The sequence below is a fragment of the Camelus bactrianus genome, chromosome 2 (assembly GCF_048773025.1).
Source record: "Camelus bactrianus isolate YW-2024 breed Bactrian camel chromosome 2, ASM4877302v1, whole genome shotgun sequence".
In the NCBI taxonomy this organism is placed as follows: domain Eukaryota; kingdom Metazoa; phylum Chordata; class Mammalia; order Artiodactyla; family Camelidae; genus Camelus; species Camelus bactrianus.
The window spans coordinates 96,686,704-96,709,664 of NC_133540.1; the positions used below are offsets into that span (position 1 = coordinate 96,686,704).

A 22,961-nucleotide genomic window follows, 5' to 3' on the forward strand; every position below is an offset into this window, starting at 1 on the left:
TCTCTCTGGCGTCGCCTGTTGTGGACATTTCATATAAATGGAGTCATACAATAAGTGGTCCTTTGTGACTGGCTGGATGACATTTGAGAACGGTAATTAATACATTTGGAAAGGAGAATGAAGTCTAGTTTACATGAACAAACTGAGCCTTTTAAAAAAATAGTAGGAATCTTTGTGTCATTGTATAATCACGTTGATAATTTATCTGTATAAAATTTTTTTAAAAACTAGGATTTGAGAGGCAGTCTCTTTTGCTTTATAAGAAAGAGCATATGTTAGTATTAATGCAAGATTTATCCCTGGATTCTACTGCTCATGTGCAAGAATGAGAGGCAGCAGAGAGCTTACAGAAGAATTCCTAAAGAGAGCCCTGTTTCTCCTCTGCCCCGTTACACGGGCTCTTGAGAAGCCGTGGCATGTGAGTCAAGTGATGGGGTGAGGTTTGCCAGCAGAGCTTGTAAAGCAGTGACATCAGGCGGAGCCTGCTCCTGGTCCAGGGATTATCCTTAAAAGAAGACATTTTTCTGTTCAGAGATTTACGTAAGTTTTATTAACTCTACAGACTTTGATAAGAATGTGTATCTATTTCAGCCTCAGGTAGTGGCCCGTTATTTGAAAGTGCTCCTTAACTAAGGATTTCACTGTAGTAATTTTTCCAGCAATTGAACAAAGAAGGTTCTCGAGTGCTAGAAAACAGGAAAAGACAGCTGGGTTGGTCTCTCCTTTTTCCCCCAAGTCCCAGTGTGTCACAAGAGTGAAACGTCTCATGTAATGTCAGCGTCAGCTCTTCTGGTTTAAGAAAAATGGAGAGACAGGCAAAGGCAAGCAAACATCCCAAATGGAAATTCACCAGCCGGGGGTATAAGCACAGACATCTGAGGGGAGAGGAGGCCTCTAGTCAGACTCAGGTCATCTTCCTGCTTTCCCCGAGGTCAGCAGTTCCCTTCAATGAAAAGTATAGACTTTTTATCCACATAAAACCAACAACCAGGATTTGAAAGGCAATCTCTCTCGCTCTGTAAGAGTGAGCTTATATTAGTATTAATGCAGTATGTATGTATCGTAATGACACATGAAAGTGGTTGCACTTCTCATAGGAGCCACAGGGTGTCATCCTTTCCCTTCTGTTCCTCCCAGGCCGCCAACACCAGTCCCCCCCTATTTGTGTAGTTGGTAATTCCCATTCCCTCTCTCCACAGTGTTCCTGACGGGTAGTGATCGGATTCCCATCTACGGCATGGCCAGCCTGCAGATCGTCATCCAGTCCACAGCCAGCGGGGAGGAGTACTTGCCTGTGGCCCACACTTGCTACAACCTTCTTGACCTCCCCAAATACAGCAGCAAAGAGGTCCTGAGTGCACGGCTGACCCAGGCCCTGGACAACTACGAGGGGTTCAGCTTGGCCTGAGGCTCCCCAGCTTGCCCCAGATTTCCCTTCCTTCCTCAGCGTCCACCTTGAGGCCCATATAGAAAATCATGGGCGTGAGTTCTATTTTTCTATTGCATAAGTGGGTTGGGACTTGTGACTCCTGAACCTGGTTGATGGTTTTCTGGGGTGGTAAGCAGGAACCTTTTTGAAAAATCAGGGGCTGGGGATGGGGTGAAAAATTGGCTCTTGTGTGGGAGGGGTTTTTGTTTTTAAACCAAATTAGCCCGTATTCCTTGCACTTGTGGCTGTGTTGCACTCTGCTGGATAAAATGGCAGTGGATTTTTAAACTCACATTTCCCCAGTGTCTCTCTCAGCCCTGATCTTTCCTCACGATGCTTCCTTGTCCTTCGTCTAACTTCTCATTCCTCTGCAAGAATGATTTGATTATCCGTCCTTTCTCACCTGCACATGCAGAATGTCTCCTTTCTCTGCAGCCTTGGAAATGCTCCTGGCTTGTTGCAGCCCTGCCCTAAGGACAAAGGAAAGAAAGGACTACTTCAGAAATTGTTAAGTCCAACAAGCTGAATCTGGGTCCATTACTTTGGTGGAACTCTGGAGAACTGATGGGAGCCCTCTGATAAACACGCCTTGCTTAAAAAAAAACTTCTCGAGGGACAAGCCATCTCCCTATGGCTCTGCCTATTCCTGGCCCTCCTTAAAGGTGTGCAGAGCTTCGCAGCTGAGCTGAATTTTGTTTGGTTGCTCCGCCAAGTCCTTCTGACGATAAGATGAGGTGGCAGGCCCCCAACCCTTCCATTATTTTGCTTTGAAGCAAGTTGCATTAATTTTTTAAGGAATATTTTCTCCCAGAAAAGTAGAAATAATACATTTCTTGTCCCCTTTCCCTATCACTTTATGTCTCTACTACTTCGTCTCCCCACTGCCCTCTTCACTCCGTCCCCATCTTTGTGACCTGACTTCATGCTCCCCTCCTCTCCATCTAGTGGATGCATGTGGTCTGTTTTTTTATTTCTATTTAAACTGCAAAGTTTCTACTCAGATTTTTTTTTCCCCTTTTCCCTAACTGCTAAGACTTAAGGACATTCTTCATTATGGAACTTTTGTTTATTGCATTTGAAATGTTTGTTTACAATGGGATTTCAGGGGGTTGTGTTTAAAGCAAATATGTGTATCTCCGAAATCATGACATGCTCAACCTTCATCCGGGGTAAGGAAATTCTACATGAGCAAAGAATCCATGTCAGCCTAATTTTAAATTCCTAGTCACTAGAGAAAAAAACTTATTTATATAAAATGAAGTATTTATGAACCGTGAGTCAGCATCAAATCTCAATGAAGGACTGTAGATTTTTGCTTTTTCTTTTGGTTTTTAAAATTTATTCCAATTGCTAAATTGGTAGTTTTTCAGTCTTTATAATACAAGATTAAAAAAGATATACAGTTATATGAAATGTTTATTTTCTATGTGTGTGCATATAGTTCAATATTATGCAATAAATTTGGTGTTTTAATGTAACCAGAACTGTTTCTTCTTGTACCTGCTAAATAGGTAGTTTGCTTTCAGTAGAAGAATTACATCATCTACCCAAGTAAACTAATAGAAGATCAAATTTCGTTCCTGCCACGAGAAAGGAGAACTGCCGGGGAAATGAAGAGGAAAGCAGGGTAGAGGAGCAGGTGGCATTAAGAATGGATAGGATTCCAGAAGCTTGTGACAGGTGACAAGGCATTTCCCGTGGAGGGGCAGGCCTTAGCAAGGGCTTGAAGTGGGAGCGTATTTAGAGAAAGGCCAGGAACAATTTGAAGGGAGCATCAGAGGAAACAGAATAATGGTAAGTATGACTGGGGCGAAAGAAGGCAGGTTTGGGGCTGAGGAACCAGGCTAAGGCCTTGAAACGTCCAAATGTTCAGAACCTCGGGGTAGAGGAAGGAGGCAGTGATATGACTTGAGCCTGGTTTTAAGACGGAAACGTGGATGGGGGATACATGTGGAGGAATTGGAATGAGGAGGACAGAGCAGAAAGACAGCAACTGAGAGCAGTGTAAACAGATGTGTGGACAGGAGAAAGGGGAGGGGGCGACGAGAGCCTTAAGGGAAAAGGAGAAATTAAAGTTGAATCCAAGACTTACTAATCTAACAGCTGATGCTTACCTCACTTGTTCACAGCAAAAAACTTTTTTTCAAAAAAATTTAAAAATAATTACTATATACTGTACTGTAATGTACTGTTAGTAATGGAAAGCTACTGTTCTCTTTACCACCTTTAAACCATTAAGTTCCGTTCAACAAACACTTAATAGCATATATATGTGCTAAAAGTTTGAGGGACAAAAAAGCCTGTTCCATTTAAATTTCTAGGCCTCCAGAATCCTCATCCATGAAATAAGGAGTTTGGACCAGATAATTTCTAAGGTCCCTTTGAGCTCTGAAATTCTAAAATCTCATCACCAAAAGCAGTGCCTGCACATAGATATGCTCAATAAATTCTTCCAGATATTTGTTGCATGAGTGAAGTTTTCTAAAAATGATTTTTTTCTGGCATATTTTCCTCTTTTCCCTTCATCACTTAGTTTTGGAAGATTCTAGATAGGCATTTCTAGATTTACTTACCTTCCTCGCCTGCAGACGTTTGGAAGTTTCTCCACTGTATTCATAAATGTACCAGTTTAATGAAAAAATAATTTCATTAAAATAAGGCAGTAGGTGGGATTCAATGAAAGTGTAACCAGGCAATGTAGCCAATTCTGATAGCTCCATTTCCATGTGAAAGCTTTTTGATGACTAGACTAGTTCTGTATTAATACCCTTGGAGAGCTGGGGTTGGCAAACTATAGCCCATGAGCTAAAATAGGTTTTATATTTTTAAAATATAAAAAAAGAAAAAAGAGATACATGACAGCAGTTGTCTGGCCTACACAGCCTAACATATTAATACGTGGCCCTTAATGGAGAAAGATTTGCCCCAACTCTTTGAGATCAGACTTGCAGGAATCATAACAATAGAGCTGGTAACTTACTGAAGTCTTAGGAGGAACGTGGTCATAGCTGACACTGAACCAGAGAGAACAAATGTGTGGGCCTTTCTGCCACAGGGGTGAGAAGAATCAAGCTGTGTCTAAGATTAAAGCACAGAAATAGGCACCAAGGTTTTAACTGTCATAATCACCACCAGGTACTGACTGTGCGCTGGACCCTGCGCTGAGCATTATCTATGCACTAATCAGTTTAACTGCCACCTCTGCCCTCCTGGCTCGACCACTTACCAGCTGTGTGGCCTTGGGCAGGTTACTTAACCTCTTGCACCTCATTTTCTTCCTATTGAAAATGGGAATAGAAATAGTGCCTACCTCATGGAGTTGTTAATGAGAATTAAGTTAATTAATTAAGGGAAAGCATGTGGGACAGTGCCTAGCATGTAACAAACTCTCAGTAACTAAAATTACTATTCTTACCCTAATTTTTCACATGAAAAAATGAATGTTTAGAGAAAATTTGTTCACTGTCAGAGTGGTGGGACATGGACCATTAATCTGTACTGTGCCAAGCTGCTAGAGGTGGGCAGCAAATTTGACTAGAAATGGGTCACTAGAGATGAGGTTGCCTAGTGGCCAAATGAAAGAGACATCATGATGTAGCAGGTCACTTCCTTGACCACCCATCTGCAGAGACGCTGCAGGGAGCTTTGTTTTCCTGCCACTGTACAGTTCAGTAAGGCAGTTCTATGACTGTGGGACTAAAATACGGATCAGGTGTGCTGTTCCTGTAGCATCCGCAGTAGGTCTCATTGGAGCTGTTGTCATTGAGTACGGGGTCTCTGTTGGCATTCAGTGGTCAGCTAAGTATCTGTTAACTTCTCCCAGACCATAGTTTGGAAGTGATGGCCTAACAGTAGCTTCCAGGTTGGAGAATGTGTGGAGGTACTGGGAGCGTGGTGTGCCTGAAGAGGGCATCACAGCTCCATGCCCTTTCCCGCATACCTTCCATCTGGCTGCTCCTGAGTTGCAGGACTGGAGGTGACATCATCAAAATGGCAACGTAGGATACCCAGCCTCCATCACCCTACAAAGATCGACAATTAGACAGCTATATATAAACAGAGCACCGGAGTGCACTTAAGAAACTTCAGCACTGCAGTGGAACCAAAAATCCCTGAGACTAACCATACAAAAAGGGGAAGGCAGCTTCATTCTGCCTGCATCATCCTGTCCCCAAAACTAGCATTGCTCAGCACCAAGAGGGAGCTCCCAGCTAGATAGAGGACCCTTCACTAGGAAAGGGGGAGTGGGGTGAGTGACTAGCTTCCCCAGCCTTTTGGGGCACCACATGAAGGTGCCACTTCAGATTTACCCCACCCAGAGACTGGCAAAGCTGAGACACACAGAGATGGAACAAGGAAGAAAAGTGGGAGCTACCAGAAGCAGGCACACAGCAGAAGCTACTATGGTTTCTAGACACCTGCTCTAAGACATATCCAGCAGCTTTCACCACTGAAGAAAACGAGAGACAGCACAGCCATCATGGACTCCCTGCAGATTTCACCAGCTTTCACCCACAGTTATTTGCATTCGCTGGCATCAGCCACCTGAGTCCTGCCTACTTTCTCCCTGCCCTGATCTGGCCCCTGCTAGAGCCCAGGTATTGCACCAACAGCCAGCCCAGGCCTCTTTGTGAATATAAGACATGAACCTAGATGCCCCATCGCCATGTGTGCATTTGGGGCAAGCCCCTTCAGCTGTGCACTTGCACACTGCCAGCCTGACACCTGTCACTGGCTCCCACTGCTGTGTGCACACCTAGGGGGAGACCGCAGCCACAGGAGAGCATGCAGATAGCTAGGGGCTCTTGTAGCTGCCAGGGTGCCTGCAGCTGGCCCTGGCCTTTGCTGCCTGCCCTGGCACCCACCACTAGGTGCATGCCTGCAACTGGCCCCAGCCACTACATAGGTACGTATAGCTGACCCCTGTAGCTGAGTTGTGTACACACCACAGGCATCGGCCACCACCACTGCCTGTTCCAGTCACTGGATCTAGAGGTGCTGCTCAGAACCCCAACAGCCACTGTAGCCTTTGCAGACTCCCTGCAGCATTCATCAAGGACCACACAGTTGATGCTGTAGACCCCAGCAACCTGAGCCAAAGAGAGACCATGCCTCTTGGACCCCTTGCTGCCACATGCCCCCACACTTGGTACCCTGCACCACTAGACCTGGGTCACAGCATGTTGCAGTGTGCCCACTCCCTCTCCAACCCTTGTAGGTGTGAAAGTCTTTACTTACCAAAGTCAGTCCATAATGTCTGTAAGAGATGACTGCTTCTTGAAATGCAGACACTCATGCAAGGCTACAGGGATCATGAAGAATCAGGGAGACCTCTCCATCAAAGGAATACAGTCAACCTCCAGTAACTGGCCCTAAAGAAACAGAGATCCAGGATTGCCTGATAGTTTAAGAAAATTGTCTAAAGATGCTCTGAGAACTACAAGAGAACAAACAATTTAATCATATCTGGAAAATAGGACAAGAACAAATAAGACGTACATCAAAGAGACAGAAAATCTAAAAAAGAAATTTTGGAGCTGAAGAATACAATGACTGAATTGAAAAATTCAGTAGAGAGCTTCAACATCAGACTTGAAGATGAAGAAGAAAGATTCAGTGAGTCAGATCAACTGAAATTATCCAGAGGAGCAAAAAGAATGAAAAGGACTGAAGAACACCTATAGGACTTAGGAGACCCTGTTAAGAGAAACAATGTACATATTATTGGAGTTACAAAAGGAGAAGAGACAGAGAAAGAGGTAGAAAGCTTATTTAAAGAAATAATGGCTGAGAATTTCTCAAACCTGGGAGAAATATGGACTTCCAAGTTCATGAAATTAATAGCTTACTCCAAAATTTCATTCTAAAATGATCTTTTCTCATAAGGCTATCAGCAGATTTCCCAGTAGAGACCTTGCATCCAGGAGAGAATGGAGTGATATATTCAAGTACTGAAAGAAAGAAAAAAAACCTGCCAACCAAGAACCCAGCAAAGCTGTCCTTCAGAAATGAAGGTGAGATAAAAGACTTTCCCTAACAAACAAAAACTGAGAGCGTTCATTACTAGACTTTATATAAAAATGCTGAAAGGAGTTCTTCAAGCTGAAGGGAAAGGACACCAATTAGTAACGTGAAAACATATGAAAATACACAACACACTGGTTAAGGTAAGTATACAGTTAGATTCCTAATACTCTACTACTGTAATATGGTGGTGTGTTAATCACTTAACTTTAGTATAAAGGTTAAAGGACAAAAGTATTTTTAAAAAAGCTTTAGCTACAATAATTTGCTAGTGAATACATAATATAAAAATGTATTTTGTGTATGTATGTAAATTGTGACATTAAAAACATAAGAGGGAAAGCAAAAGAGTAGAATTTTTATATACAATCAAAGTTAAATTATCAGCCTAAAATATACTATTATATCTATAAGATGTTTTATGTAAGTCTCCTAGTAATAAAGCAAAAACAGTAGATTCGCAGAAGATAAAGACAAGGAAATTAAGACGTATCACTATGGAAAATCATCAACTCATAAATGTGGGCAGCAAGAGAGGAAGACAGCAACAAAGGGACTACAAAATAGCCAGAAAACAGTAAGATGGCATTAGTAAGTCTTTATCATTAGTTACTTTAAATTTAAATGAACTGAATTCTCAAATAAAAGACAAAGAGTGGCTAAATTGATTAAAAAACCCAAAACTCAACTATATATTGCCTGCAAGAGACTCACTTCAGCTTTAAGGACACACATAAGCTCAAAGTGAAGGTGTAGAAAAAGATATTCATGCAAATGAAAGCCACAAGAAAGCAGGGATAGCTATACTTATATCAGACATAATAAACTTTAAGCCAAAAGTGGTAACAAGAGAAAAAGAAGGTCATATAATGACAAAGGGGTCAATTTATCAAGAAGTTATAACAGTTGTAAATATATATATGCACCTAGCATTGGAGCTAAATATAGTAACCTAAATATATTAAGAAAATACTAACAGATCTGAAGGAATAAACACACAACAATATAATAGAGACTTTAATATTCCACTTTTAACAATGGATAGATCCTTCAGACAGAAAATCAACAAAGAAACATTGGACTTGAACCATACTTGAGACCAAATGAGTCAAACAGATATATACAGAACATTCCCTCCAACAATACACATTCTTCTCAAATGTACATGGAATGGTATCCATGATAGGTTATCTAATAGGTCACAAAACAAGTCTTAACAAATTTAAGAAGACTGAAATCATACCAAGTATCTTTTCAAACCCCAATGGTATGAAATCAGAAGTCATTAACAAGAAGAAAGCTAAAAAATTCACCAATATGTGTAAATTAAACAACACACTTCTGAACAAACAATGTGTCAAAGAAGAAATCAAAAGGAAAATTTTAAAAATCTTGAATCCAACAAAAATGGAAACTCAACATACAAAAACCTATGGGATGCAGGAAAAGCAGTTTTAAGAGAATTTTCTATCAATAACTGTCCAATCAAGAAAAAAAAAAGATCTCAAACAACCTAATTTTACCCCTCAAACAACTAGAAAAGAAAGAACTAAGCCTAAAATTAGCAAAAGCAACGAGATAATAAAGATGAGAACATAAATAAATGAAATAGAGACCTGAAAAACTATAGAAAAGATCAATGAAATTAAGAGCTGGTTTTTTGAAAGATAAACATAATTGGCAAACTTTTAGCTAAATTAAGAAAAAAAAAGACTCAAATAAATAACATTATAAATGAAAGAGGAGACATTATAGTGGATACAGAATACAAAGGATCGTAAGAGATTATCATGAACAACAAATTGGGAAACCTAGCAGAAACTGATAAATCCTTAGAAACAAACAACCTACCGAGACTGAATCATGACACAACTAAAACTCCAAACCAATAATGAGGAAGGAGATGGAAACAATAATCAAAAACGCTCCCAATAAGAAAAGCCCTAGACCAGATGGTTTCACTGGTGGATTCTACCAAACATTTAAAGAAGAATTAATGCCAACCTTTTTAAAACTCTTTCAAAAAATGAAAGTGGAGGGAACACTCCCAAACTCATTTTATGAGGCCAGGATAACCCTGGTACCAAAGCCAGATAAGGATACTACAAGGATAGAAAACTACAGACCAATATCTCTGATGAATACTGATGCAAAAATTCACAACAAAATAGTAGCAAACTGAATTCAAAGGCACATTAAAACAATCGTATATCATGGTTAAGCAGCATTTATCCCTGGAATACAAGAATGGGTCAATGAATGCAAATCAGTAAATGTGATATACCACATTAATAGAATGAAAAATAAATCATATCCTTTCAACAGAAGCAGAAAAACATTTGACAAAAGAACATCCTTTCATGATAAAAACTCAACAAGTTGGGAAGAGGGAACATACTTCAACATAATATATGGTAAGTTCACAGCTAACATTATACTCAGTGGTCCAAAGTTGAAAACTTTTCCTCTAAGATCAGAAACAGGTCAAGGGTGATGACTCTTACCCCTCTTATTCAACATAGTACTGGAAATCCTAAACAAAGAAATCAGACAAGAAAAAGAAAGACATCTAAGTCAGAAAGGAAGAAGTAAAATTGTCTTTATTTGCAGATGATATGATTTTACATATAAACATTCCTAATGACTCCAACAAGAAAAGCTAAAGCTAATCAATAAATTCAGTAATATTATAGGATAGAAAATTAATGTACAGAGATCAGTTGTATTTCTGTATACTGACAAGTATCTGAAAAAGAAAAAAAATCCCCTTCATAATAACATGAAAACAATATTTAGATTCTACATATAAATGATACCATACAGTATTTGTCTTCATCTGATTTACTTCACTTATTATGGTATCACTTACATGTGGAATCTAAAATATACAAATGGACTTATTTACAAAACAGAAACAGACTCACAGATACAGAAAACAAACTTACCACTACCAAAGGGGAAGTGGGGGGAGGATAAATTAGGCTATTTGAGATAAGCAGATACAAACTACTACATATAAAATAGATAAACAACAAAGGGCCTACAAGGAACTTTATTCAGTATCTTGTAATAACCTATAGTGGAAAAGAATATGAAAAAGAATATATATACACATATACACACACACTTGAATGTATATATGTAACTGAATCACTTTGAGGTACACCATAAACTAACACAACATTGTAAATTAATTATACTTCAATAAAAAAAAATTTAGGAATAAACTTAACCAAGGAGGTGAAAGATCTTTACACTATAAACTACAAGACTTTGATTTGAAAAATTGAAGACACAAAGAAATGGAAAGACATCCTATGTTCATGAATTGGAAAAGTTAATATTGTTAAAATGTCCATACCAACCAAAGCCATCTGTAGATTCAGTGTGATCCCTATCAGAATCCCAATGGCATTTTTCACAGAAATAGAAAAAATAATCCTAAAATTTGTATGGAAACACAAAAGATCCCAAATAGTCAAAGCAATCCTGAGAAAATGAATACATTGGAGGCATCATACTTCCTGTTTCATACTATACTACAAAGCTACAGTAATTAACATAGTATGGTGCTGACATAGAAATAGACAAATAGACTAGTGCAATGGAATCAAGCGCCTAGAAATAAACAGTTGGATATATGGGTAAGTAATATTTGACAGGGAGCCAAGAATACGCATTGGGGAAAGAATAATCTCTTTAATAAATGGTGTTGGTAAAACTGGATAACCAAATGCAGAATAATAAATTTGGACCCCTATCTTATACTACTCAAAAAAATTAACTCAAGATAGATGAAAGACTTGAACACAAGACCTGAAACTAAAAGTCTTAGAAGAAAACACAGGGAAAAGACTTCTTGACATTGGCCTTTGCAATGATTTTTTGGATATGACACCAAAAGCTCTAGCAACAAAACAAAAACTGGTTAAGTGGGATAACATCAAACTAAAAAGCTTCTGCACAGCAAAAGAAACAATCAACAGATAAAAATGCAACCTATGGAATGGGAGAAAATATCTGCAAATCATATATCTGATAAGGAGTTAAAATCCAAAATACATAAAGAACTCATAAAACTCAATAACAAAAATAACTAAACAATCTGATTTAAAATGGGCAGAGGACTCAATAGATACTTTTTCAAATAAGATACACAGTCAACAGGTACATGAAGAGGTACTTGACATCACTGAACATCAGGGAAATGCAAATCAAAACCACAAGGAGATGATCATCTCACACCTGTTAGAAAGGTTATTATCAAAAAGACAAGAGGTAAGTATTGGTGAGGATGTGGAGAAAGCAGAACCCTCATGAGCTGTTGATGGGAATGTAAATTAATGCAGCCACTATGGAAAACATGAAGTTTCCTCAAAAAATTAAAAACAGAACTGATTCAGCAACCCTACTTCTGGGTATATATCTGAAGGAAATAAAAATAGGATCTTGAAGAGAACATACACTCCCATCTTCACTGCAGCATTATTTACAATAGCCAAGATGGAAACAACGGGTCTGTCAATGGATGAATGGATAAAGAAATTGTGGTGTGTATGTATGTTATGTATGTGCGACACAATGGAATATTAGTCATAAGAAGGAAATCCTGCTGTTTGAGACAACATAGATGGACTCTGAAAGTAACATGCTAAGTGAACTAAGTCAGACAGTGAAAGACAAATACTATATGATTTCACTTATTATATGGAATCTAAAAAGCCTACCTCATAGCGACAGAGTAGAATGGTAGTTGCCAGGGGCTGGGGAGTGGTGGAAGTGCGGAGATGTGGGTCAAAGGATACAAACTTCCAGTTATAAGATGAATATATTCTATGGATCTAATGAACAGCATGGTAATTACAGTTAATATATTACAAATTTAAATGTTGCTGAGAGTAGTTCTTAAATGTTCTAACTACAGAAAAGAAATGATAATTATGTGATGTGACGGAGGTGTTAGCTGATGCTATGATGGGACTCGCATTACATTATATTATATTAGTAGATCAAACCAACATGTTGCACATCTTAAATGTACAGTGTTACATGTCAACCATATCTCTGTAAAACTGGAAAAGGAAAATACAGCCAAATCACAGTTCATTGGATGATGGAGATAAAGGTGGAATGAAGGAGGGCATACAGCAGGAACCAGTACAGATCTGAGGTGTAACTCAGAATATTTTGTGTTAGGGTCAAGCATGGAAGAGAAAGTCAATAAAATCAAGGCTAATCTGCAGAATTTTATCATTTCCTTTTTAAAAAGAAATGTAAATATTGGTTGTCTCCAGTTTTCCTTGGCTCCTAGAAATGGAGGCAAGCAGATTTTAAACCAAGAACATGGTTTGTTAAGTCTCTAGAATATCCAAGAACATGGTGCCTGTCTTGCCTTTGTACTACTTTGTTAGTAGTCAAGGTTGCTTCAGTTATGAGTCTTCTGGTTTGTGAATGTCTTGATTTTTAAGGAACACTTTTGGGGAGCATTGATAGGTGCCATTGGCAGGCTCCATCTGCAGACTTACCTGCAGGAACAGTATCTCACAAAGCTGAGGAGGGGCTTGTGACAAGGAAGAGAGTAGGTCCTCTTGGCTTCAGAAATTCTCCTGTGGATTAGATCGAGGGAATTCTCCAGTCAGATGTGACACAGAAACTACCACCATGCCTTTCCAACCCAGGTAAAAGAGGGATTAGCTCACCTGAGAGCAGAGCCCTGCGAAGAGTGTGGCAGATGTCAGTCTCTGACTACAGCTCTTTTCTTTGGGATGCTAACCCAGATGGACTCAAACACAGGCAGGGCTGCTCGCCCACACCGAATCAGGTGTGGGTTTGGGCGTCCATCTGAAACAACTTTCACTTGTGTAGTGAGAAACTGGGACAGGCAACAGAACAGGTGCTGGAGGAGGGGCCCACCGCACTGTGGGCAGACTCTTTGCATCTGTATTAATAGCGGCCTCTCCCACAGATTAGCTAATCCAGGCTTTGGTGCTTTATTTCCTTCTAAAACTAATGGCATGTGTCCTCCTGAGCTGTGTGTGGCATGGAGAAAATTAGTTCAGATGTCAGCTTTTCTTTTTTGTTTTTCTTGCAAGAATGGCAGGATGCTTGGCAGGAGGCACAATCACATGGTCTTCATATCTTTTGAAAGCAGATTTTCTGGGGCCTAATCCCAGGGGAGTTGGATACAATCTCTGGTAATTATTGATTCAGCTCCCATTGGTGTTGAACTTCCTGAGGAATTAAATAAGAACACACACACACTCCTCAGATGAAGGAAAATGTTAAACCAGAAGTCTTTCCCAGTCACTGTTTCGTTAGGATTAGGAGAAAAAGAAAGCCAAAGAGCAGATTCAGAAATGACACCCCATTCCCCACGGTGTCATAAGAAGCTGGAGCTCTTGAGGGCCAAGGTCAACAGCAAGTGCCAACTAGGTACTGGCTTGTGGTCCCAGCAGGACCAGCCTGCCACTGCCAGAGGCTTCTTGTTAAAAATGGGTCTCCTGACCTTTCCTGCCTGGGCGCTCCCAGGAGCTCGGATGTTTGTGTAGTAGACTCAAGGACTCTCAAGTTCAAGTCACTGGCAGATTGTATGGAGATGAGACCTGGAGTTTCTGTTGCCGAGGTGATGGGGGGCAGCACCTCACTCAATGCTAGCGTCAGATCATCTGAACCCAAAACTTGCCCTGTTGCCGGCTGAGCAGTGGCACGTCCACTTTGCCCCTCTGGGGCTGATGAGGGCCTGGGGGAGGACCCCAGACCCCACCCAGTCTCTGCCTTGCCCACAGGCTTGATGAAATGTAGCACACTAATTAGGAGCTTCCAAAATCAGCAAGTCTCCTCCCTAGGGTACGCCTAGTTTTTAGGGGTTTAAAAATACACCCTGAGACAGAGATTTCAAGACACCAAACGACCTAGAAATCAGTTCAAAGGTTATTCTGTTCCTTCCCTCCACAGAACTTGGCATTCCCATGTTGGTTTCAGCTGCCATCTCAGTTAATTCTTCTTACGTGTCTGAGCAGATATGGACCTCCCAAAATGTTTCAGGGAGTAGACTTAAGAGGAGTCTTTCCTGCTCTGTGAGGGAGGGAATTTAGCCAGCAAAGATCTTTTGGAGAAAGCTGCACACAGGTTTTGATGCAAATTGCTTTGAGAATAGTCAGAATTTTACTTTTCAGACCAAGAGAATGGGTCAGTGTTTCCATAAAATCATGCTTACCAGTTAGTACTGATTTGTAAAGGGCTGGAGATGCCCGCTGTTTCTGACTTATACAAACAAGGGATCACAGGGTGAGGGGAGTTGTGGTGAGGGAAATACAATTCCTTTTCTGTAGCAATACAAAATGTCTTGTTGGATTTCCACGTAAGAGCGTATCTTTGTCTCAATGCTGATGATAATAGCCCACCACCATTATTGACTGAAGATTTAGAGTGTGATCCCTTTATGTTCATCCAGGTAAGTTCCCATACTAACCTTGGTGAGGCAGCTACGACAATTATTCCCATTTTTCAGATGGAGAAACGGAGACAGGGAGGGTAAGGAGTGTGTCTGGTCACAGAGCTAAGCCATCTGTCTATAGTCTGGATCTTAAGCATCAAGCAGCATTTGGCCTCCACTGGTGTTGGCAAGTATGCCGATCGCTGTCAATTTTGGATTTTGAATTGACTGAAGCTGCTTATTTCCACAAACACCCAGGATGCAGTCTGCACCCTCTACTTAAACGAGGGACTTGGGATCAGCAGCATCAAAGCCCCTGGAAGCTTATCAGAAACACAGGTTGTTAGGCACCCATGGGACAACTGTACTATTCGACCCCTAGCCAGTATTCCAGCTCAAGAAACCCTGCTCTCTGATATCAGAGAGAAACAGATTCTTCACTGTCTCCCTCCCTGCCTTCCCTCCTCTTTGTCTAATCTTGTCCTGTCATTTTAAGTTCTTCAAAATTAACAGAAAGTTACAGACAAAACACAAAATATCTTACCAGGAAGCACTGAAAGCCGTAGAACCAAAAGCATGACAGGATTTCTTAGCATCTTTGAATTGCTTTTGAAAGAAACTCACATGTAAAAGACTGTGAGTTTCAAATCACAGTAACAGACATGGAAAACAGGCTTGTGGTTACCAGCGGGGAAGGGAATGGGAAGGGAAAAACTGAGAGTTCGAGATTTGTAGATGCTGACTAGCACATATAAAATAGATAACAAGTTTATACTGCATAGCACAGGGAACTGTATACAATATCTTACAGTAGCTTATGGTGAAAAAGAATATGAAAACAAATATATGTATATTCATGTATGACTGAAGCATTGTGCTGTACACCAGAAATTGACACAACATTGTAAACTCACCATACCTCATTAAAAAAAAAAGTCACAGTAACAGAATTCATACACACAGAGAACCAGCTGAGACATGGAGGTTCTTAGTCCATTTTGCATTGGGGTGCATTCCCTGGGGCAGATGCTGCACAACTCAGAGCCCCTCTCTGGTATAAGCCTTGTTGATGGAGAAGAAAACTAAGAAGCTGTCAACAAGCCAGTTCCTGCCAAATCCCATTTGTTGGCCTGCCAACCAGCATTCTAAAAATGCACTTGGGAATTTTGACTTTTGGCTTTTACTGAATATGAAATTCAACGGTGTATTTATAGCCTTGATAAGCTGACCCAGCTCAGGGAGAACTCTGATACATTTTGTCTTACAAGATTCAGAATCCACTTCTAGAGGAGGTAGTAAGGAGACCATCGAAAGATTAAAGTGGGGAGGGTATAGCTCAAGTGGTAGAGCGCATGCTTAGCATGCACAAGGCCCTGGGTTCAATCCCCAGTACCTCCTCTAAAGATAAATAAGCCTAATTAACCCCCCCAAAATAAAAAACAATAATACAATAATAAATAAATACTTTAAAAAATTAAAAAAAAAAAAGATGGAGTTTAAAAAAAAAGATTGAAAAGGACCTCTCCCTCAACCTCCTGCAGTCTGTCTGAAATTCCCCTTCAGGCTGTCCACTTCCCAGGGGGCAAGGGTGGGGCTTGGGGCTTGGAGGACCCTCGGTCTTTGCACCAGGCTATAGAAGCCGGTGTACTAGGGCCAGCATCACTGTCTGGTCCCGCATCACTGTCTAGTCCCCCTAGTCGCCCGTAGGGGCAACAACGAAATAGGATTTAAGAAAACGGAGGATCAATACCTACTGCCTATTACTTTGGACCCAGTATTTCAAAAATCAAACTATTCAGGGAGAGCTTCAGTTTTGGCAGAAAGCATGCAATTGTGCTGTTAGCAGTGCTGTACCTTCGTGCTCCCGAGTCAGCCATATCTCGGGTTGAATCCTGGTGTCAGGACTGGGACAAGGTCTTTACTCCAATCCTTCATTTTTTAAAAAAATTTCATGTTTACTATATTTTGAATGTCTATTTGAGTCACTTAGAGAACACCTGCAGACCTGACCTCCCCCCAGGGGCGAGGCACTCACCTCACACAACTGAAATGCGCCATCACAGTTTTCTGGTGGCTTCATTAGCTTCAAAGTAGAGAATGGTTCGCGTGTTTACCTATGATGGCCTCCTAGACTTTGGAAATGTACTTAAACAATTGTTTTTCTTAATGTTTTTCTTTCTGCATCCCTCCAGCCTCTTCCATGAATTGTTTCAAAGGCAGCTGAGCACAGAGCACCAGCCTGTTCTTCAACCCAGCATCACAGGCACATCCAGCTTGCGCCCAGTTAGTTTCACCTTCGGGTGCCCTCCCTGGAGACAGAACAACAAATCTTAATCCTCATGAGGCTTCTGAGGAGCTCGGGGAGCAGCGTGATTCCTTACCGAAGGGAAGGGTCAGAGGCCACAGGGTGGTTCCATCACACATTCTGGAGGCTGTCAAAAATTTCAGAACGTTCACAGTTAAAAATATTTTATTGAAGTTTATACAAAATACAGTCATGTACAAAAATGTACATAACAGTTTTTTAAAATTCGGTTTACATTTATAAAAGGAACAACCGTCATTTCAAATAACGTTCTGCTTCCGTGTCATGTAAACATTGCTCTGGGCCCATGTTATTTTACTAAAATTGTATCCACCCTTGGAGATGTCATGATCGTGTGGATGCCTTCAGATTGAGAATTCGATCTGACACACGGATTTCTCGAGCTGCGCATGTGACCACAACTGGCTGGATTCCAGGCAAAATGAGATCCCCTAGAGACATAAGTGCAGTTTCATAGCAGTACGGACTTGCAGCTGTGCGGGTTTCATGCGGCTGCACACCTGCGTAGACCTGTAAGCCTCAGCCTGTCTACACACACCTATTATGAAGGACTGTGGTGGGAGAGCGCAAATACCCACGAGGACGCAGTCCCTACCCGGAAAAGTAGCCAGCGCCACAGTGCGCGCACGTCACCCGGCTCTGGAGCCTGCGGGGGCGGCCACGCTGAGACGTCAGCATACACAATTTCAGTACACACAGATCTGAAAATACGCTTAGCCTATCTTTTGACAAAATGTCGTTTACAGTAGATTTTGAAGGTCGTGTGGGGAAAAAATAAAAAGCAAGGGGATTAATGAAAGGAGAGCACATTCTGGCTTCTGCTAAACCCACGGGCTTCCAAGGAAACACTGCTTCAACGTTTTAGTCCAGTTTTACCCTCCCTGTTGGTTTAACCAAACGGATACTATGAAGAATATCACAAAGGTGTGGGTTTTGGCGCAGAAACCGCCTCTCCTAACCCAGGGAGAAACCCCCTCAGGAAGCAGTGTGTCAGGAAGCCCCACCTTGAAAGCAAAACTGATTTAGACTACAACCAGATTTGCACAAAGCAAAGAGTTATGGCATTCAACTATAAATGTACCAATGGTAGAAAATGATATACCTTTAAGAAAAATTGCATCTTTGTGATCAGATTAAGAATCTCTTAAAAAACTAATAAACTAAATTTTGATTTTCCTTGCAGATCTGTGATCAGTTCTGGATACACGACCCAATTCTGTTTACTGAGAACTAGGCAGCCCCAGAAAGAACCAACTTACCTGGTACCATGGCTGCCCCTTGATTCTGATAATAAACCTTAATATTCACCTTATGAGGAATTCTAAGCTCAACCACATCCATGAAGGCCCATCCCTCAGGACATCTCAGTGCTATACTTATGACACAAGCACAGCCCTGAGGCATTTGTCCTGGGCTAGACATGCCACACCTGGGAACAGGCGCATCCTGTTAACAGCTCTTCCACCACCATGCAACTGTTGCATCAGAATGAGACAAAGCAAAAATCACACTGATACTACAAACAGAGGCACTGCTGATCCTTCCGTTGGCAATGAATAATAATCTTTTGACTTCCAACTGGCAACCAAAAGGAAGAAATCTAATTATTAGCTCCTAATGAATTAGGTAGCAATTAAAAGAAAATTGGTCCTCCAGTTTGAAATATGATTTGGTCTTTCATGGAAATTTCCCCTGAACTGGAGATCACTGACACTGTGTGAGCTTTCTCCTACCAGCACAAGACACAATTTCAGCTGTCTTGAAAAACTTCTCAGCAGGCCCTTGGCCTAAACCTTGCACATACATGTCTAAAAAGTGAACTCCAAATGCAGTGCTTCAAAGATAAAACAATAATGCTACCGTACTTAATATAAACAGCTCTTGCAAGGTTTACTCCAGACAAAAACACAATAAAAGCAAACGCCTGGGAAAGTGACAAGCCCCTGCTATCTCTGATTCTTACAATCATACACTCAAGTTTATTACGCTTTACTTTTACTTATCATTGTTATTAAATAACCCTTGACATTTATTTTGTTGGCATGTCCTAATACACACACACACACACACACACACACTCTCCCCCCCCCCCCCCCCAAGAGAGCAAAGGACAAACCGCAGTCCTGAGTGTTCTGTGTGAAGCCAATTAAGACACTGCTTCTAGGGCTCTGAGACTCAGGGCTGCAGAAATGGTTGCTGTGGAAATAAATTTGCCTCCGCATTTCTGGCGGAGCCGGAACCCACCGACTAACATGTCTTCAGATAGAATCCAGCATAAACAGGGCTCCTCCCCTTCATTTGTTCTTCATTTATTCTAGGAAATATATTGATGATTAGAAACTACAAAAGAAAACACGACATTCCATACACTATTTATTTTACTATAACTTGGTGTCTTCTTTTATTCAATCATACAAATTTGAGTGGGGGGGTTTCCTGAATAAATCTTTTACTTAATTTACCTTTGGCAGAGACAATAGATTTCAAAACATTTAGTAGCTTCTCATTTATATAGATTTTCCTCTTTTCAAGTTCTGTAGCATATCAGTATTTTCAAAACAATACTCAAACAAATGTGCTTTGAAAGTCAACTGGTAATGATTTGATTTATATTATAGCTTATTTAAGAGAATAACTACTCAGAAAGGACAAACTAGACATGTATTTGTTTTAAAAAATACAATTTTTGGTCATGTGAATGATTCATGTTCCGATTTCAAAAATAGAAAACGTCCTAAAGTGCATCATTTTATTTATAATATAACTCCTTGAAATTATAGCAATCTGCAATGTAAACAGCAGAGCCAAGAATACCAAACTATATATATATATATATATATAGTAGGATTACGTACCATCTTTAGATGTGTAGATTAAACCAGGGCACTTCCAACACATAGCTCATGCTTTTATATAATTTTCTTTAAGAGCAAACTTAAAGGTATTCTTTTCCCCCTACTCCTGATGGAAAGGATTTTCATCTGATAGACAGCTGCTACCTCATTTCAACTATGGAAAATGCTGCTATGAATCCAATCTGACCGGACGGTTTCTCAAGAACCCACTTCGGAAACTGGTAACTGGTCAGAAAGAGTTTTCTCATTATTATTATTAAACAAAACAAAATGGTACCCCTTTGTCGTCCTGTTCATTCTGCACCATTATCTGCCAAAGGCAGAGCCCACCAAAACACTTTCTCTGGGCAGCCTGAGGCTGGTGTGCAGAACCCTGTGCTCAACCTCACAAAGCACAAAGGGGCTGGGCTGGACAGGCAGAGCCAGAACCCACTTTCCTCAGTGTAGACACAGAAGGTCAGAAGGTAACAACAAGTCAAAAGATGGCGTCAGCACACTGAAGAGATGAATGATTTGGTGTCTTCAACTCCCTGGTCCCTCCAAAATGTCTAATGTAGACAGCTTTGTGACACAGTCCTTGAAGAAAGTATAATCATAACTGGCTACACAACATTATTTTTTCTCTTTACATGTGATCTTGAAAATAGTGTGATTTAGATTCTGCCTTAGGCTGAGCTCTGAGGGCTACACTTACCCCTCAGTTAGAAGATTTTTAGTGCAGGTTTACTTTAAAAGAAAAAAATTAAACGCTGGTTAAGTACTCAGGAGGCTGAGAATACAAGCTCTTTCTCTCTCATGATCCTCTACCCTTGAGCTAAGAATGAAGCAAGACCCTTCTGTTTGGCTAGAGCCAAAACGAAACCAAAACCCAAACAGGCTTCCATGGCATGATGGCCTTGCTTAGCATTTGATGTTAAGATTTGAGGCTGACAAGTGCAGTCAGCGTTTGGGAGAGAATTCCCCAGCTCTTCACTCCTGCCTAACTGAACAATCTGCATGGACATAGCTACTGCTATATCCCCCCACCCCCCGTCCTCTGCAGGTGGTCCAGCCCCACCCAGTCAGGGAACACAGGTCTCTGTTGCTGAGGACGTCGTGAAGAAACAAGGTCAGACAGAGGACCGCCCTGCCGCAGGGGGCAGACGTGGCTCCCGTCTACCCGAGAGCTGAGCAGGGAGAGGCGCAGCTCTGGGGAAAGGTCGCGATAATGGCCAAGGCAGCAAACAGGGCTCCAGTGCATCTTCCCACTTTGCTGGGTCCGAAGAGGACACAGAGGTGCCTAGCCAGCTCGCTCTTCGGAGTCAAGTCCTGAGCTGGTCTTTGTCACAGTTAGACAGAGAATGGTCTGTTTCTCAGTTATCCAGGGAAGGGCAGGGGACATTCTCTGCAGATAAGTGTGTCTCAATGTAGTGATTCATCGCTGCAGTGTCAGCGTCTGCGTGTGTCTGTGTGCACCGGGGTGCGTGGCGACTGTGACTTTCCCTTACAGAAGCCCTGCGTGAGGCGGGCTGCCTCCTTCCATCTAGGTGGCTTCTGAGGCAGCCAATGGAAACTGGAGTTGACCCCAGTGGCCTTGAGGCAGCAGGGCTACATGCCTTGTAGGTCCAGCTCTGAGGCTGACTTCAGTTTCTGCGGAGCTGCTATTCGCCAAGGGAGGCGGGGTGGGGGGGAAGGCCTCTGCCCCCCTGCACCCCAGCCCCCTCTGCTCAGATGGGGCTGCCTCCTCACATGGACTTGGAGTCAGTGTCTCTCTTGCTGATGAGCACCTCCAAGAGCCTTAGTTTTGCCTTAATGTGCTTATACTCATTGTATTCTTCAGCCATAGGAGTGCGGTCTTCCTTCTGCACGTTTCTAATGGAAACAAAGGGAAAAGGGGCGGATGATCATTTGCTGTCTCTCCTAGAGGATACTGTTCATCAGGTGAATTATCATCATGTGGAAATTTGCAGTTTATCACCCTGTAGAATCAGCGTTGCCAGGTGTCACTTGCTATCAAGACTGGAGCTGGCTTTAGGGTAAGCGGTGAAAGACAGCGTTCCCCAGAAGGCACCATGCAACTGGGCTGTTAGAGTTAACCTGGCATCTTGCAGAATGATGTGAAGGACTAAGACATGCAGACACTTTCTCTCTCTGCTGCTGCTATGTATGCATTCACATTCAGGGTCTCCATACACTGCAAGTCTTTATTTACCCTGAATGCTTACTCACTTTTACATATTTCATCTGATGGACCATTAAATTTCTAATTAGCAACTGGTATAACCATAATTTACAGGGTTTTTTTCAAAAACAGAGTTAATACTCCTACTTCTTACGAAAATTAGTCTCAGAATTCAGCAACTGGATCACAGAATACTAATGAGCCTGTACAGTTAACTGAGTAATTTTATATGCATACTTTTCATATGCACAAGTATTAATTGAGAGCTGATTATAGGGCAAGCACTGTGCTAAGTACTTGAGATCTGAGATACAACACTACCCTCAGGAGAGCTGGATGAAGCGGTGCCGTTACTCACATTCTCCCCCATCATGCAGTGTGGTCCTGCTTCACATTTTGCTTAGAAATGCACACATCAAACATGCAAACACCAGGCTTCCTTTTCTTCTTATTAATAAGCAAACATGGGAAAGGGGATAGCTTGGGGCTTATTTAACTGTGTGCAACGAACTGATTTTATCCCTGCTCTGCCTGTTCAAGGAAAGGATCCTGGATGGCTCCTAGCAGAGGGCAGCAAGGAGAAGAGGGCATCTGACCCCAGCCCCGGCCGGGTCCCGTGAGGGGCTTCACTCGCCTCAGATGCGAAGTGATGGACCTGGATTCTGTGATAGTTGAAGTCCCTCACAGTCCTTAACTTGTATGGTGATTACTGATTTCCATCAATTGTATTT

The 22,961-nt window shown here is 41.5% G+C and overlaps 2 protein-coding genes across 17 annotated transcripts in view; one reads left to right on the top strand and one right to left on the bottom strand.

Moving 5' to 3' along the window:
• Window positions 1-17,461, top strand: part of HERC3 (HECT and RLD domain containing E3 ubiquitin protein ligase 3) — a 130,028-nt gene extending 112,567 nt beyond the window's left edge. For 9 of the 10 annotated variants that reach the window (XM_074347154.1, XM_074347188.1, XM_074347162.1 and 6 more), the window contains one exon: window positions 1,200-2,907. In XM_074347154.1, coding sequence (XP_074203255.1) covers window positions 1,200-1,408 — 209 coding nt within the window. In that variant the 3' untranslated portion in view covers window positions 1,409-2,907. Of the gene's footprint in view, window positions 1-1,199; window positions 2,908-2,940; window positions 7,597-17,080 lie in introns of those variants that run through there. The other variant, XR_012500607.1, reaches the window with a different exon arrangement.
• Window positions 17,462-19,574: 2,113 nt separating this feature from the next.
• FAM13A (family with sequence similarity 13 member A) overlaps window positions 19,575-22,961 on the bottom strand; it is a 286,461-nt gene continuing 283,074 nt past the window's right edge. For all 7 annotated transcript variants that reach the window (XM_074347120.1, XM_074347142.1, XM_074347114.1 and 4 more), the window contains one exon: window positions 19,575-21,920. In XM_074347120.1, coding sequence (XP_074203221.1) covers window positions 21,794-21,920 — 127 coding nt within the window. In that variant the 3' untranslated portion in view covers window positions 19,575-21,793. The remainder of the gene's footprint in view (window positions 21,921-22,961) is intronic.